General features: G+C 36.1%; 1 protein-coding gene across 1 annotated transcript in view; it reads right to left on the reverse strand.

Moving 5' to 3' along the window:
• Positions 1-14834, reverse strand: part of ATAD2 (ATPase family AAA domain containing 2) — a 70135-nt gene that overhangs the window by 37748 nt on the left and 17553 nt on the right. Inside the window, exons 3-11 of the mRNA XM_017530732.2 lie at positions 13665-13714; positions 12776-12944; positions 12354-12456; positions 12016-12103; positions 11012-11188; positions 10161-10278; positions 4084-4191; positions 1735-1843; positions 1375-1490 (exon numbers count right to left, since the gene is read on the reverse strand). Coding sequence (XP_017386221.1) covers positions 1375-1490; positions 1735-1843; positions 4084-4191; positions 10161-10278; positions 11012-11188; positions 12016-12103; positions 12354-12456; positions 12776-12944; positions 13665-13714 — 1038 coding nt within the window. The remainder of the gene's footprint in view (positions 1-1374; positions 1491-1734; positions 1844-4083; positions 4192-10160; positions 10279-11011; positions 11189-12015; positions 12104-12353; positions 12457-12775; positions 12945-13664; positions 13715-14834) is intronic.

The following is a 14834-nucleotide window of genomic DNA, read 5'->3' on the forward strand; positions in this document are numbered from 1 at the left end:
AAAAAAAAAAAAAAAAAAAAAAAAAAAAAAAAAAAAAAAAAAAAAAAAAAAAAAAAAAAAAAAAAAAAAAGAAAATTAAAATGTGTAAGACAACTGAATTACTATATAGTTTCATGCCACAAAGCACAACTTAAAACCTGGGAGTTAATACTGACACTGTAAAATTAATATTGAAACTGTAAATAAAACTCTGAGACAAAATAAAAAATTCATTTATCATGTTCATCATATTACCTTACCCTGCATATGTAATCATATAGCACAATCATATAATTCAATTTTTATGGGAGAAAATATAAATTTATGTAAGATATAAGAAATGTGAAAGAAAATTCAAGAAATTTGTTCTTTTAATTCATTAAATTACTTTAACTAGGCAATTCCAGCATTTCTTGTAAGAAGTGAATGGTGGGCTGGGTGTGATGGCTCACATCTATAATCCCAGCACTTTGAGAGGCCGAGTCGGGAGGATCACCTGAGGTCAGGAGTTCAAGGCCAGCCTGGTCAACATGGTGAAACCCCATCTCTATTAAAAAAAGAAAAAAAAAAAAAAGAAGTAAATGTTATTTAATAACTTCCTGACTTATTTTTAGAGATGGGGGTCTTGCAGTCACCTAGGCTGGAGTACAGTGGCACAATCATAGCTCACTGCAACCTCAAACTCCTGAGCTCAAGCAACCTTCTTGCCTTAGTCTCCCAAGTCACTGGAATCACAGGTGTCAGCCACCATGCCCGACACTAATTTTTTAAATTAAAAAATTTAATTTAAAACTCACCAATGTTTATCTGTGTTTGACATAGAGTATATCACTTTTCTTTTTTTTGGGGGGATGGAGTCTTGCTCTGTTGCCAAAGCTGGAGTACAATGGCTCGATATTGGCTCACTGCAACCTCCACCTCCTGGGTTCAAGCAATTCCCCTGCCTCAGCCTACCAGTAGCTGGGACTACAGGCACATGCCACCATGCCGGGCTAATTTTTTGTATTTTAGTAGAGGTGGGGTTTCACCATGTTGCCCAGGCAGGTCTTGAACTCCTGAGCTCAGGCAATTCACCCACTTCGGCCTTCCAATGTGCTGAGATTACAGGCTTGATCCACCGTACCCTGCCTGGTATATTGTTTTTATGGTGGGGGGAAGCTTACCAATTTTTGAAAGTTTATTTAAATTACTGCTTCTATAAAGGTGATGCAGAGCGAAAAGCTGTATAATGAAAAGGGAAAAAGGGACTACAGCTTAAAAATGGGTTAATAAGGTATAAGAACTAAAAGAAGCAAAAATAGCACAGATTTCTGAGGAGAAATTCAAGAAAAGGAAAAAAAGAAAAAAAAGAATAGCATAGATTTTCAGCTAAAATTAAAAATATAATTAAATTACCTTGGGGGTTGAATTTTAAATTTTTCAAAGACTTCTGGATAAAGTAATGGAAACACCACCATCTCTTTTAGAGCTGCTATATGATTAGACAGGCCACCAATGCTATCAAATCGTACCTGGTAATGGAAGTGAACATTTACATTCTTAGATTTGGAGTCCAGATTAAAGTGTCACCCCACACCTTAACTACCTAACCCACACGTGGTCAACTAATAATATCTTAATTGTGACCTGAAGATTAACAAAAAACATCTGTAAACGTTAGAGTTTTGACTAAAAAGAAAAATCATTGGTTCCTTTTTTAACTTTAAAACAAAGCACACTATAGTTCGAGCATATGTTTGAAAACAGAGTACTCACTGAAGAATCTAGTTGCATTGGATCAACATCGGCAAGGCTTGCTCCAATTTTCATTCGATCTTTATAAATGCCTTTTAATTCATCTTTCCGAAAATTTAGTGGCAGACACCTATTTAAAAAGATTTTTTAAAACCACACAAACACATCAACTCACGTGCCTTTCCAAATTCCATGTTTGAATATAAACATTTAAGTTTAAAAAAAAATCTAAATTTCAACTGGAGCAATCTTAAGAAATGTATTTTAATTTCCTCGTTTTAATAGGTCTGGAACTTAAGTGTTAGAAATATTTATAGCTGAAGCTTTGTTATGAAATTAAAGATATATAATCAAATAAAAATATCAAGATGCCACAGGTACCATAAAGTGATAATGGTGGTGAAATCAGACAGGACCAACCATCATTTTAATGGAGGTGTCTAACATAGGGTATTTACCATTTGCCAGACACTGTTTTAGTTTCAGGAGCTTTCTACAAATTAAGTCAATAAATCCTCACCACAGTCTTATGAGGAAGGTATTATTATTTTCCCTATTTTAAAACAAAACCAAGACATAGCAAGATTAACTAATTTGTCCAAGATCACCCAACTAGTAAATGGCAGGGCCAGGAATCAAACACAAGTGGTCTGTCTCTAGACCTGTAACAACTCTGTTATAATACCTCTCAGAAAAAATATTTGTAGTCTATCGGCATTTGGATCCAACATCAATCCTCTCAAGCAAGTTCCTTAGCTACTTCCTTTTTTTGGTCTTTTTTTTTTTTTTTTAAGACGGAGTCTCACTCTATCGCCAAGGCTGGAGTGCAGCAGGGTGATCTCGACTCACTGTAACCTCCGCCTCCTGGGTTCAAGCAATTCTCCTGCTTCAGCCTCCTGAGTAGCTGGGATTACAGGTACCCACTACCAACCTCCCGCTAATTTTTTTTTTTTTTTGAGACGGAGTTTCGCTCTTATCGCCAAGGCTGGAGTGCAGTGGCGCAATCTCGGCTCACTGCAACCTCCGCCTCCTGGGTTCAGGCAATTCTTCTGCCTCAGCCTCCTGAGTAGCTGGGATTACAGGCATGCGCCACCATGCCCAGCTGATTTTTTGTATTTTTAGTAGAGACGAGGTTTCACTATGTTGACCAGGATGGTCTCGATCTCTTGACCTCGTGATCCACCTGCCTCGGCCTCCCAAAGTGCTGGGATTACAGGCGTGAGCCACCGCGCCCGGCCTAATTTTTGTATTTTTAGTCGAGATGGGATTTCATCATGTTGGACAGGCTGGAAGTTCCCTAACTACTTTCAAAAATAGTTATGGCCTGGCATGGTGGCTCACACCTATAATGTCACCACTTTGGGAGGCCGAGGTGGGCAGGTCACTTGAGGTCAGGAGTTTGAGACCAGCCTAGCCTCCATTCTAGTCTGAGTGATAGAAAGAGAACCTGTCTCTATAAAAAACAAAAAAGAAACAACAACAACAAAAAAACAAAAACCAAGCCAAGCACCTAAGCACTGAATTTTCATTCACTCAACCACATCTGTAAAATGAGAATAATCCTCACTCTGTCTCCCTTATGTAATTACTCGGAAAATCAAGTTGGTTAGTATATGTGGACTTATACTACAAGGAGTTATAAAATGAATGAGTAAAGCCTTCCCTTTTCCTTAAGAGTTCCTCAGAATTCTTGAATTAATTGCTTTAATTAAAAAAAAAAAAAAAAGAGTTCCTCAGAATTTATTATTATAAGCAAATAAACATGCATGAAATGATAAAACAAATGATTATTTCCTTAAGTCGCTGTTTGCCAAGAACCACTGTGGGCTGCATACAATGATTTAGCAAGCAGGCTGGGCATGGTGGCTCATGTCTCTAATTCCAGAGCTTTGGGAGGATGAGGTAGGTTGATAACTTAAGGCCAGTACTTTGAGACCAGCCTGGCCAATATGGCGAAACCCCAACTCTACTAAAACTACTAAAGTGAGTTAGCTGTGGTGATGCAAGCCTACAGTCCCAGCTACTTGGAAGGCTGAAGCAGGAGAGTCATGTGAACCCAGGAGGTGGTGGTTGCAGTAAGCCCAGCTCACGCCACTGTACTCCAACCTGGGCAACAGAACCAGACCCTGTCTCAAAAAAAAAAAAAAAAAAAAAAAAAGATCTGGCAAGAAATCATAGTCATATATTCTGACCTGTTATTCCCTTTCAACTATAGATATTTCTAACAAGACAGGCTTCTAGTTTATACATTAACATGTTGTGCAACTTTTCAATCAACCAGCCTATACTTATACCCAAATTATTCTGTTTTCTTATCAATTTTTAAAAAAGGTGTCTGCTAGTTTTAAAAGGCATCAATATGGCACTTACCTATTGATAGCCCTATTACGACTCCTTTTTCTCCGCCTCTCAAAGTGCTGTTCATCTTCAGAAGAGGAAGATGAAGTCGAGTCACTACTGTGGATTGCATGCCTTCGTCTAAAGTAAAAAGAAAATTGAAATCATGATAAGGGAGGACAGGATAAAGAAAAGGCATAAGAAAAGCATCAGAAATATCTAAAGATCCAAAAAGGTTTATCACAAAATTAATACATCTGCTGACCCACTGACATAAACTTTGTTGGTTGAATCTTTCAAGGGGAATAAAAGACTTAAACAACTGAGAGGAAAGGAAAAAAGACTAAAGACTATGGCAGAGCTGAACGTCAAATGTTCATGAAGACAGGAGAAGAAGGCAGAGTGACTTCTTAGTCTTGATATAAATCAGTTATTCTCAAAGAGAAAGGTAGGTTAAGAGGGTATTAGAATATTAGGGGCTGGGTGTGGTGGCTCACACCCGTAATCCCAACACTTTGGGAGACCAAGGGGGAAGAATAATTTGACAGGAGTTCAAGAACAAGGTAGTGAGACCTTGTCTCTACTAAAAATCAAAAAGCTTAGCCAGGTATGGTTGTGCACATCTGTCATCCCAGATACTCAAGAGGCTGAGGTGGGAGATCTGCCTGAGCGTGGGAGGATGAGGCTGTAGTGAACCATGATTGCACCAAACCACTGCAGCCTGCTGGGTAACAAAGTGAGCCCCTGCCTCTATTTAAAAAAAAAAAAAAATTGGGATGTAATTTGAAACTATTTTCAATATTATGCTATACATAATTTCATATTTGGGAGGAAATCATGTATTTTAAAATATCAAATAACTTTAAAAGGAAGACATGAGATTTTATGCAAACAAAAGGGTATCAAGAAAGACTTTTTAAATGCTGTGAAACAGTGAAGAATAAGATGGCTTTTTATCAACAGTATACCATCCACTGTAAATTCACAACTGTCTCTTAACAGCTGTGTAAATGTGGATGAGTTACTCAACCTACAAGTTTTCTTACTCACAAAAAAGAAAAAAATACTATCAAATACTTAGTCTGGTTGGTAACATCAAATAAGATGCCAGGTGTTACAACTATACAAGAAAATTTTAAATCACTTCTACCTTTGCATGTTGCAAAAGACTCAGAGAAAAAAACAGAGTCTGGCTGGGAAGAACTGTAATTATTCTACTTGCTCAGGGTCTAGAACTTTTCTGAGTCAGAATGCAATGATAAGTAGGTATTTCCAAAAATATAAAAGGTTCGCAATCTATGATCTGTATAACGTAGTTCCAGAAATATGTATCTAAAAAATTCTCAAAAGAAGTTTTTCTATTATTCACTTAGCAGCAAAACATAACCTAAAATAGTACAAGGCAATTTTTAGTTTCTATTTTGTCCCACTTACTATGGTTATTCATATGTTTTACTACAGAATTATTAACATATTTGACTACACAGTGCTGGCTTGGAGATCCTGGAGATGTTAATGTTGCCATACTACATATGTTGTGTGTTATCTGTAAATCCAGCCAAAAAGCCTGAATTCTAAAATGGTTCCAAGGGTTTTGGATAAGGGGCTGTGGAAATACAGAAATAAACGAGAAAATAATATTTCACCCATCCACCTACCCAAATACACACAAGATCATTTTTGTGACCAGCCTGAAACTAAAATTATTATATCCAGCATAAGTCTGCAATTTTATATGAAAGACTAACTTATTCATTATTACCATTAATATTATAGACTTTAATGAATTCACATGATTATGTAATTTTATGTGAAATCAGTATGTAGTCACAGAATTCAGACTAACCTCCCAATTAATAAAAAAGATTAACATTAACTGACTGCTTTTTGTACCAGGTGCTTGATGTATTATTTAATAAGAATCAAAATTTTGGAAACGTAGATTATTAGTAGGCTCAATTTACAGTTAGGACCAGTGAGGCTCCCAGGTTAAATAATTTAGTATTATTCACTGACGGTGTCAGAATTCAAACCTATATGTTTATTCGAAAAATCTGCATTTTTATATACTACTATACTGATGATTTCCAGTTTTTTATTTCACAAACCTGTAAAGTTAAAAGCAAACAATAACACAACCTGTGGGCCAACATAAAATTTCTGATTTGCAAGATGGAGATTATTTTTAAACACCAAAGTGCAGTTATAATAGCAAATACATATAGCACTTAATGTATGGCAGACGCTATTTTAAATGCTTTACATGTATTAACTCAAGCAATTCTCACAATACTATGAGATAGTGCTATTATCCTCATTTCACAGATAATAAAAAAAACTGAAACAGAGAGTCAAGCAATTTGACAAAGGCCACTAATAAGTGGTAGAGCTGAGCTCCAAACCTAGATAGCCCTAGTTATGGCTCCAGGTTCTTAGCAGTTACTCTATACTGTAGAAAAGTCATTACTTCAGTTTAAAAACATTGTAAACACTATTCCGCAAGGTAGAGAAAGAGGGAATCCTCCCTAAATCATTCTATGAAGCCAGTATCACCCTAATACCAAAAGAAAACTACAGACCAACATCCCTGTGAACACGAATGCAAAAATCCTTAACAAAATACTAGCTAACCGAATCCAACAAGATATCAAAAAGATAATCCACTATGATCAAGTGGGTTTCATACTAGGGATGCGGGGATGGTTTAACATACTCAAGTCAATAAATATGATATACCACATTAAAAACAAAAATCATATGATCATCTCAATAGACGCAGAAGCATTCAACAAAATCCAGCATCCCTTTATGATTAAAGCTCTCTGCAAAATCGGCATACAAGAAACATACCTCAATGTAATAAAAGCCATCTATGACAAAACCACAGCCAACATAATGCTGAATGGAGAAAAGCCTAAATCGTTCCCTCTGAGAACTGCAAGTAGACAAGGATGCCCGCTCTCACCACTTCTATTCAACCTAGTACTAGAAGGCCTAGCCAGAGCAATCAGACAAGAGAAAGAAATAAAGGGCATGGTGAAACCCCATCTCTATTAAAAATACAAAAATTAGACAGGTGTGGTGGCACATGTCTGTAATCCTAGCTACTTGGGAGTCTGAGGCATGAGAATCGCTTGAACACAGCAGGCAGAAGTTGCAGTGAGCCAAGATCATGCCACTACACTCCGGCCTAGGTGACAGAGCGAGAGTCCATCTCAAAAAAAAAAAAAAAGAGAACTTATTCATGTAACCAAATACCACCTGTTCCCCAAAAAGCTATGGAAATAAAAATTTTTTTAAAAAAAGGGAAAGAGGGGCTGAGGCAAGTCAGTATAATCCACCATCATAGGAAAATGTTTCCTTAATTTGAAAAGCAAAAGCCAAAAATAAAATAAATAAAAAATAAAAAACATTTTAGGCCAGAAATGGTGGCTGACGTCTGTAATCCCAGCACTCTGAGGCTGAGGTGGATGGATCACAAGGTCAGGAGTTCAAGACCAGCCTGGCCAATATGGTGACACCCTGCCTCTACTAAAAATAAAACAATTAGCTGGGCATGGCGGGACGTGCCTGTAGTGACAGCCACTCGGGAGGTTGAGGCAGAAGAAGAGTTTGAACCCAGGAGGCAAAGGTTGCAGTGAGCTGAGACTGCACGCCACTGCACTCCAGCCTAGGAGACAGAGTGAGATTCTGTCTCAAACAAAATGAAAAAATAAAAATAAAAAACATTTTAAACACACATATCTGTCCACATATGCTCATCCCCCAACTCACATTTTACTGAAAGCCAATGAAAAATCTGACACTCACAAACACTGGATCGGCACTTTGAATCTAACCAACAATTTCAACTTCTTGCCAGTTCTAGTTCTTTCACAACAGATAAAGAATATACTGAAATACTGGTGATGCAATTGTACTATTATGTTACCTTATTAAAAGGTAACGTTACCTTTAAAAAAAATTAGCCAGGCATGATGGCACAGGCCTATAATCCCAGCTACTCAGGAGGCTGAGGCAGGAGAATCACCTGAACACGGGAGATGGAGGTTGCAGTGAGCCGAGACTGCGCCACTGCACTTCGGCCTGGTGATAGGTGAGATTCCATCTCAAAAAACAAACAAAAACAACCCCACAAATCATTAGAGCAGAAAAAAAATCCTGTAACAAGGAGCTACTCAACGATGTGAGGCATTTTCCACAGGGGAAGACTAGATACTGTGAACCAAATATGGAAACTCATGAACATCAAAGGGATTAAAAAAAACCTACCCTCTGCAAGATACATTGGAGGTTTAACTGTAGAGTTAGTCAACCAACAAGTATGTTACTTCCAGAAGCATATATTCATTAAAGATATGAGAAGAGGCCAGGCGCAGTGGCTCATGCCTGAAATCCCAGCACTTTGGGAGGCCGAGGCAGATGGATCACCTGAGGTTGGGAATTTGAGACTAGTCTGGCCAACATGGTGAAACCCCATCTCTACTAAAACTACAAAAAAGTTAGCCGGGCACTTGTAATCCTACCTACTCAGGAGGCTGAGGCAGGAGAATTGCTTGAACCCAGGAGGTGGGGGTTGCAGTGAGCTGAGATTGTGCCACTGCACTCCAGCCTGGGCAGCAGAGCGAGACTTTGTCGGGGCGACAGGGGGATGTAGGGGGTGGATGTGAAAAGAAATAAAATCCCAGAGTAGCTGCCACCTCTTAGTTCTGCTGGATCAAACAGACATCTACCCCTTGAGTTAGGTAACCATAACAGTGCCTTGGTCTTGTGCCTGGTGGTGGCAGGGATTCTATTCTAGGGAACACTATGTCTTCCTTTCCTTTCCTGAAGATCATTACATTTCACCACCAAAATAGAGGTCTTTACACTAAGATTAAGTGCAGTTAATTCTTGAGAAGCCCTGAGAGATTGTCTCCCTGATTCTCCATCCTTCTGGACCCTGGTCATGTGAAATAGGATGATGAAATATGAAATCTAGATGTACACTTGTGATTCTTTCAATGAAATGAAAAGATCTAGAGACATAAAAAGTATTTATTTTTCCTAAAAGAAATTAACCTTCAGCACTTATAAGGGTGCTGCCTTCCATGACCAAAACATGATCAAATGGTTTGTTTCTAGAAGAAAACTTCCAAAAACTGTTCAAATAGTTGAAATATTCTGAGGCTTTGGTCTTACTTCTGAGAAAATTCTAATATTAAGGAGGAAAAGTACCATTACCCATACAAATATAATTTTTTTCCTGCTTTTTTAGTCTTCTCTCTCATTCATGAACTACCAAAATGCTACTATTATCCTGATTGTCCCAAGGCATTGATGAGGAAGTATCAAAACTATCCCTTTGAACGGGTGTGGTAGCTCATGACTGTAATCCCAGCACTTTGGGAGGCTGAGGCAGGAAAATCACTTGAACCCAGGAGGCAGAGGTTGCAGTGAGCCAAGATTGTGCCACAGCACTCCAGCCTGGGCAACTGAGCAAGATTCCATCCCAAAATAAATAAAATAAAGTAAAATGAAATAAAAGAATTATCTCTTTGGACTTATATCTGACCAACAACAACTGTTGGGATGTAGAAGGAAAAGAAATCAACACATACTGAACAGTCAAAGAAAAGAAATGGTTCCTACAACAGAAGAGGAATAATCATAAAACAGATCCAGAAAAAGATAACCAGGAGTCATGAGAGGTCTAGAGGCCATGTAGCTTAGAACATCTAACATACTAGGAAAATCATCTGTGACAGTATGCGAAGACTAAACCTATAATCTAACTTAATGTGAAGGTTAAATAAAATAATCTACGTAAAATGCTTAACACAGAGCCAGGACTACAGTAAACCCTGAGTCAATGGTAGCGCTACTATTAAAGTGTGGAACGATAGAATAAACTACCTTAGTAAGGTAGTTACTAACACTTCCTATTAGTGGAAGCAAAAACAAACTAGTTAGTGGTACTGGAATTAGACTACTAAAGGCATAGAAACTAAGCTCTCCCAAATACACAATTCTAGAATTTTATCCTAATACACCCAATCCTAAAAGTCCAGAGTCCAGCCCTAACATAACTACAATTATGTTGTCATAAAATCAGTATTTCAGAACCAAACCTGTTCATTCGTTTACAGTAAGGACTTCTTGGTCCTGCGGAAGACAATCTGTATCTTGGTCTTGCAGGAGAAGCTGGGCCACTATAAAATATGTTGGGCTTTCTCTGGTGACGAGGTTCTAAAAAAAAGAAATAAATATATAGCATATAAATATGTATGAAAATAATTTTGCTCTTCATCTAAATATTTACAAAGGTGCTTACTGCCTTCCATGAAGTACTAGTAAATATCTATGGAATATTTTGCTATTCATGTTTTAAATCATTTATGCCCAGCGGGTTGCAGCTGATAACATGTACAGCACAGATACCAGCCAACCAAAACACACATTGGTCATAAACAACCATTGTGACTGTAGAGATGTATAACAGGTGATTATCAGCCTTGTATGTTAATGCTTACACAAGTATTGAGGTATAATATTAACATAAATCAAAAGAAGTCCTATCTATACAAACTGACAAATTAAGTATAAAGCTGTGCAATCTAAAATAAAGACAGATATAAAATTCAAAAACAGCCCAATTATTTATTTTACTATTATTTGCTTTGGTCAAGGCTAACATTTAACTTTCTTCAGAGAAATTATTTGTTACAAATTTAGGATAGGTAAAGACAACAGTCATGAGTATTCAAAAAAAAAAAAAAAAAAAAAAAAAAAAAAAAAAAAAAAAAAAAAANAAAAAAAAAAAAAAAAAAAAAAAAAAAAAAAAAAAAAAAAAAAAAAAAAAAAAAAAAAAAAAAAAAAAAAAAAAAAAAAAAAAAACCAAAAACAAGAATAACAGAGGAGAAACAGTAAATACAAAGCTAATATAATTATATTTCCTGGAAAGAGTATATATAGCACTTACTTTCCAATGGAGCCTGATAGTAAACAGTAGCTTTTCTCTGTCTAAGATAATATCGTTTCTGATTATCTTCCTCTCCATCTTCTTCATCATCATCATCTTCATCATCATCATCTTCACCATCATCTTCATCTTCACCATCATCTTCATCTTCTTGGTCTTCACCCTCTTCAGATGATTCTACAATTAAGAGATACTTACTTCCAGAAGGATACACAGCAAAATGTTAACAATTTTTAACATAGATGAGTTGGAAAAGACCCACCCTTTAAACACTTATCTACACTCCTAGATTGTTCATAGGAAGAACCTGTAATTATTTTCCAACATTAAAAAACTGTAGAATTAAAAACAAGAGGATGGAAAAAAAAAAAAAAGTAAGAAGATTGAAGGCTACTACTGTTAAGCGAGTTAACAAACTAAAGTTTTTAGTCTTTCTGTGAATTTCATTAATATAGGTGACTAAACTTAAGCTTCCAAGTTAACGTACCTTTTTGACAAGTTTTCAAATCTCCTCATTAAGCTTTTGCTTTCTAAACTTAAGTTTGACATTTCATCCAGCCCATCTGGCTGTCATGGAGTTACATGTTGCAAAACTCAGTCTACTTATGATAATGGTAAAACATGTTCATCAAACATTTAAAATGCATTTCAGAAAACTGATTTTCATTCAAGATAAGTTCTAACAGATTACGGTAATAAGTCCTAAATGGAATAGCAAAACATAATTCAAGTCATCTTTTAACTAAAAGAGATATATAGCATATTTTCTCTACCAGATGTATTATATAGGCAAACCAATAATATTAGTTTTAGATTGCTGATTTCAGTTACTTTTCCAAACAAAATATACTATCCTTTTAAGCTCTCACGTCCCCATTTTTTTAAGTTACCAATCCTCTGATCTCTCACAAACTGTCACACCTTCTAAATAAAAAGGCTATTTTCTACTTAATAAAAAGTTCTTAAATTAAATCCCAGAAAACAGAACAAGAGAAGAGACTAACCCACACTGCCTTCTTGATTATCAGTTGTTTCTTCATCAGTTCTTTGAATAGCTTTCTGTTTTCCTCTTGTGTACATATTAAGATTGCTCTAAAAATGTTTAAATAAAAGCCGTTAACATGGGGAATCTATTTATTAAAAAAATTAAGTTGGATCCTCTAATCTTGTTTAAAATAAAGATATTTACAGCCATAAACTCTTACAATTCCAGCAGTATCTAATGACTGATCAAATAAATGCTGGAAAAGTGATGTTTAACCAAAAATGGATTAGGTACCAAAAAAAAAAAAATTAAACTGGATATTATTAAATAATTCCCTTAATGGAAGAATATATTTACTTCTTCTGTTTCATTAAACACTCCCAAGTCTTCAAGTTCTCTCATTCGCTGTCTACGCATCTTTTTCATGTCATCCATTTTTTGAAGTACAGCTTCAGCAGTGCTTTAAAAAAAAGATATAAATATAATCCAAATGGTAAAAGAGTAGCAGAATTTTAAACACTTTATTTTTCTTCCATTGCAATCTTTTGGCACTAGGGTTTTAAATGTTTTATAAGAAGCATTGGTTTACTTGTATAAAAATATTTTAAAATTTATTTCCAAGAATAGAGACATACATAGAATTGTCACAAAGACCTCTAATAATCATTCTCCTCTATGCTTTACCTAAGTGGAATGATTAAATGTTGAAATCCATGATCCTTCCCCAACAGAAGGTTTCTGATAGATAATTCCTGTTGATCTGAAGAATTTTTACTTACTTTGTTATAAGTTTGTCAAACAGCATGGACTGGTTTACACCACTATAACGACTTCTAATCCTACAACTTCGACGCACTTCAACATCACCATTCTCTTCATGTAAGTGTTCTTTTGTGCTTTGAACGATGTTTCTAGTCCTCAATGACCGAGTAACTGGAATCACTTTGTCTTCACAAATGCATACATAAAAATAAACAGAAACATTTGAAGTAACAGTATTCATAAAAAAATTAGAAAAAAAAACAAAAGAAAAAACACACACCTACCATACAATCTAGCCCTTCTAATCCCAAGAGAAGAGGAAAGATATGTAACACAAAGACTTGTATGTGAATGTTCAAAGCAGCTTTGCGATAGCCCCAAACCAGAAACAACTCAAGTCCATCAAAAGATGAAGAGATAAATTTTGTATATCCATATAATGGAATACTACTCAACAACAAAAAAGTGACCACATAGATTCTCAAAGTAATTATAACAAGTGAAAGAAGGCAAACAAAGAATAAATACTGTATGATTCCATTTATATAAAACTCTAGATAATACAAACTAAGCTATAATAACAGAGAACGGGTTCCTAAATGAATGGTCACAGCTATGTTTCAATGAAACTACTTGCTCAGGAATCTGGGAGGTAGGTAATATCAAAGAATGAGGAGAGAAGCTAGAAGAAGTAGGAGGAATTATAAAGGGGTCTGGGAAAGTTTTTGGGGGTAATAAATACCTTCACTATCTTATTGTGGGTGGCTTCATGGCATATACTTCTGTTAAAACCTAACAAATTATACACTTTAAACATGTAAAATTTATTGTATGTACCTCAAGAAACATGTAAACAGACTATTAACTACACATTTTAAAATCTGAAATGCCTTAAACATTACTTACCTTCTTTGCGCTCTTCCTTTTTTTTATCAGCTTGCTGTCTGGCCAACTGCCTATATTTTAAAAACAATTAGATAATTCAAAACAATTGACATAACTGTATTTTTTAAAAATTTATTTAGATGGGATCTCATTCTGTTGCCCAACAGAACTGCAGTGGCATAATCATAACTTACTGCAGCCTCAAACTACTGGGCTCAAGCAATCCTCCCACCTCAGCCTCCCTAGTAGGTAGGACTATAGACATGTCTCACTACACCAGCTAATTTTTAACATTTTTTGTAGAGATGGGAGGTCTCACTTTTTGGTCCAAGTTGCTCTTGAACTCCTGGCCTCAAGCAATTCTCCCAGCTTAGCCTCCCAAACTGCTGGGATTACAGTCATGAGCCACCATAGCTGGCTGTAACTGACATAACTTTAATTCTTATATTCCCTAATACTACAACCAAGACAAAAAGTTAAATAAGTCTGGAGAGCAAATACTGAGATACCTAAAAAACCTAAAATATACTGAAAAAAACAAGCCAGGTATGGTGGCTCACGCCTGTAATCCCAGCACTTTGGGAGGCCAAGGCAGGTGGATCACCTGAGGTCAAGAGCTCGAGACCACCACGGCCAACATGGTGAAACTCTATCTCTACTAAAATACAAAAATTAGCTGGGAGTGGTGGCCGGTGCCTGCAATTCCAGCTACTCGGGAGACGAAGCAGGAGAACTGCTTGAACCCAGGAGGCAGAGGTTGCAGTGAGCCAAGATCACGCCATTGCACTCCAGCCTGGGCGACAGAAAGAGACTCTGTTTCAAAAACAAACAAACAAACAAACAGAAAGCTTGGGAATACATATATAAGTTATGGGTATGGTTAAACAAAGTCTAAGAACTCTGATTTGAAGTTCAGTGATATATGTATTAACTCTTAGCTAAACAGAATATATCAAAAGCATCTTGAAACAAGAAATGAAATCCTTAGCTTAACTAGTTAAGTATAATCAAACTAAACTGAGCAAAACCAAGACATGTTTTATGACACAAGGATATAGTAGTCCCATATCCTTGAGGAACGTATTACTATAAACAGAAATAATGCCTTTTAGTGATACATTAATTTTTTAAAATTTGTTTTTTTTTAATCTCCTGTCAGCATTTTTGCAAGCATTATTTATTCGTTTTTAT

Source organism: Cebus imitator, unplaced genomic scaffold (assembly GCF_001604975.1).
Source record: "Cebus imitator isolate Cc_AM_T3 unplaced genomic scaffold, Cebus_imitator-1.0 Scaffold68, whole genome shotgun sequence".
In the NCBI taxonomy this organism is placed as follows: Eukaryota; Metazoa; Chordata; class Mammalia; order Primates; family Cebidae; genus Cebus; species Cebus imitator.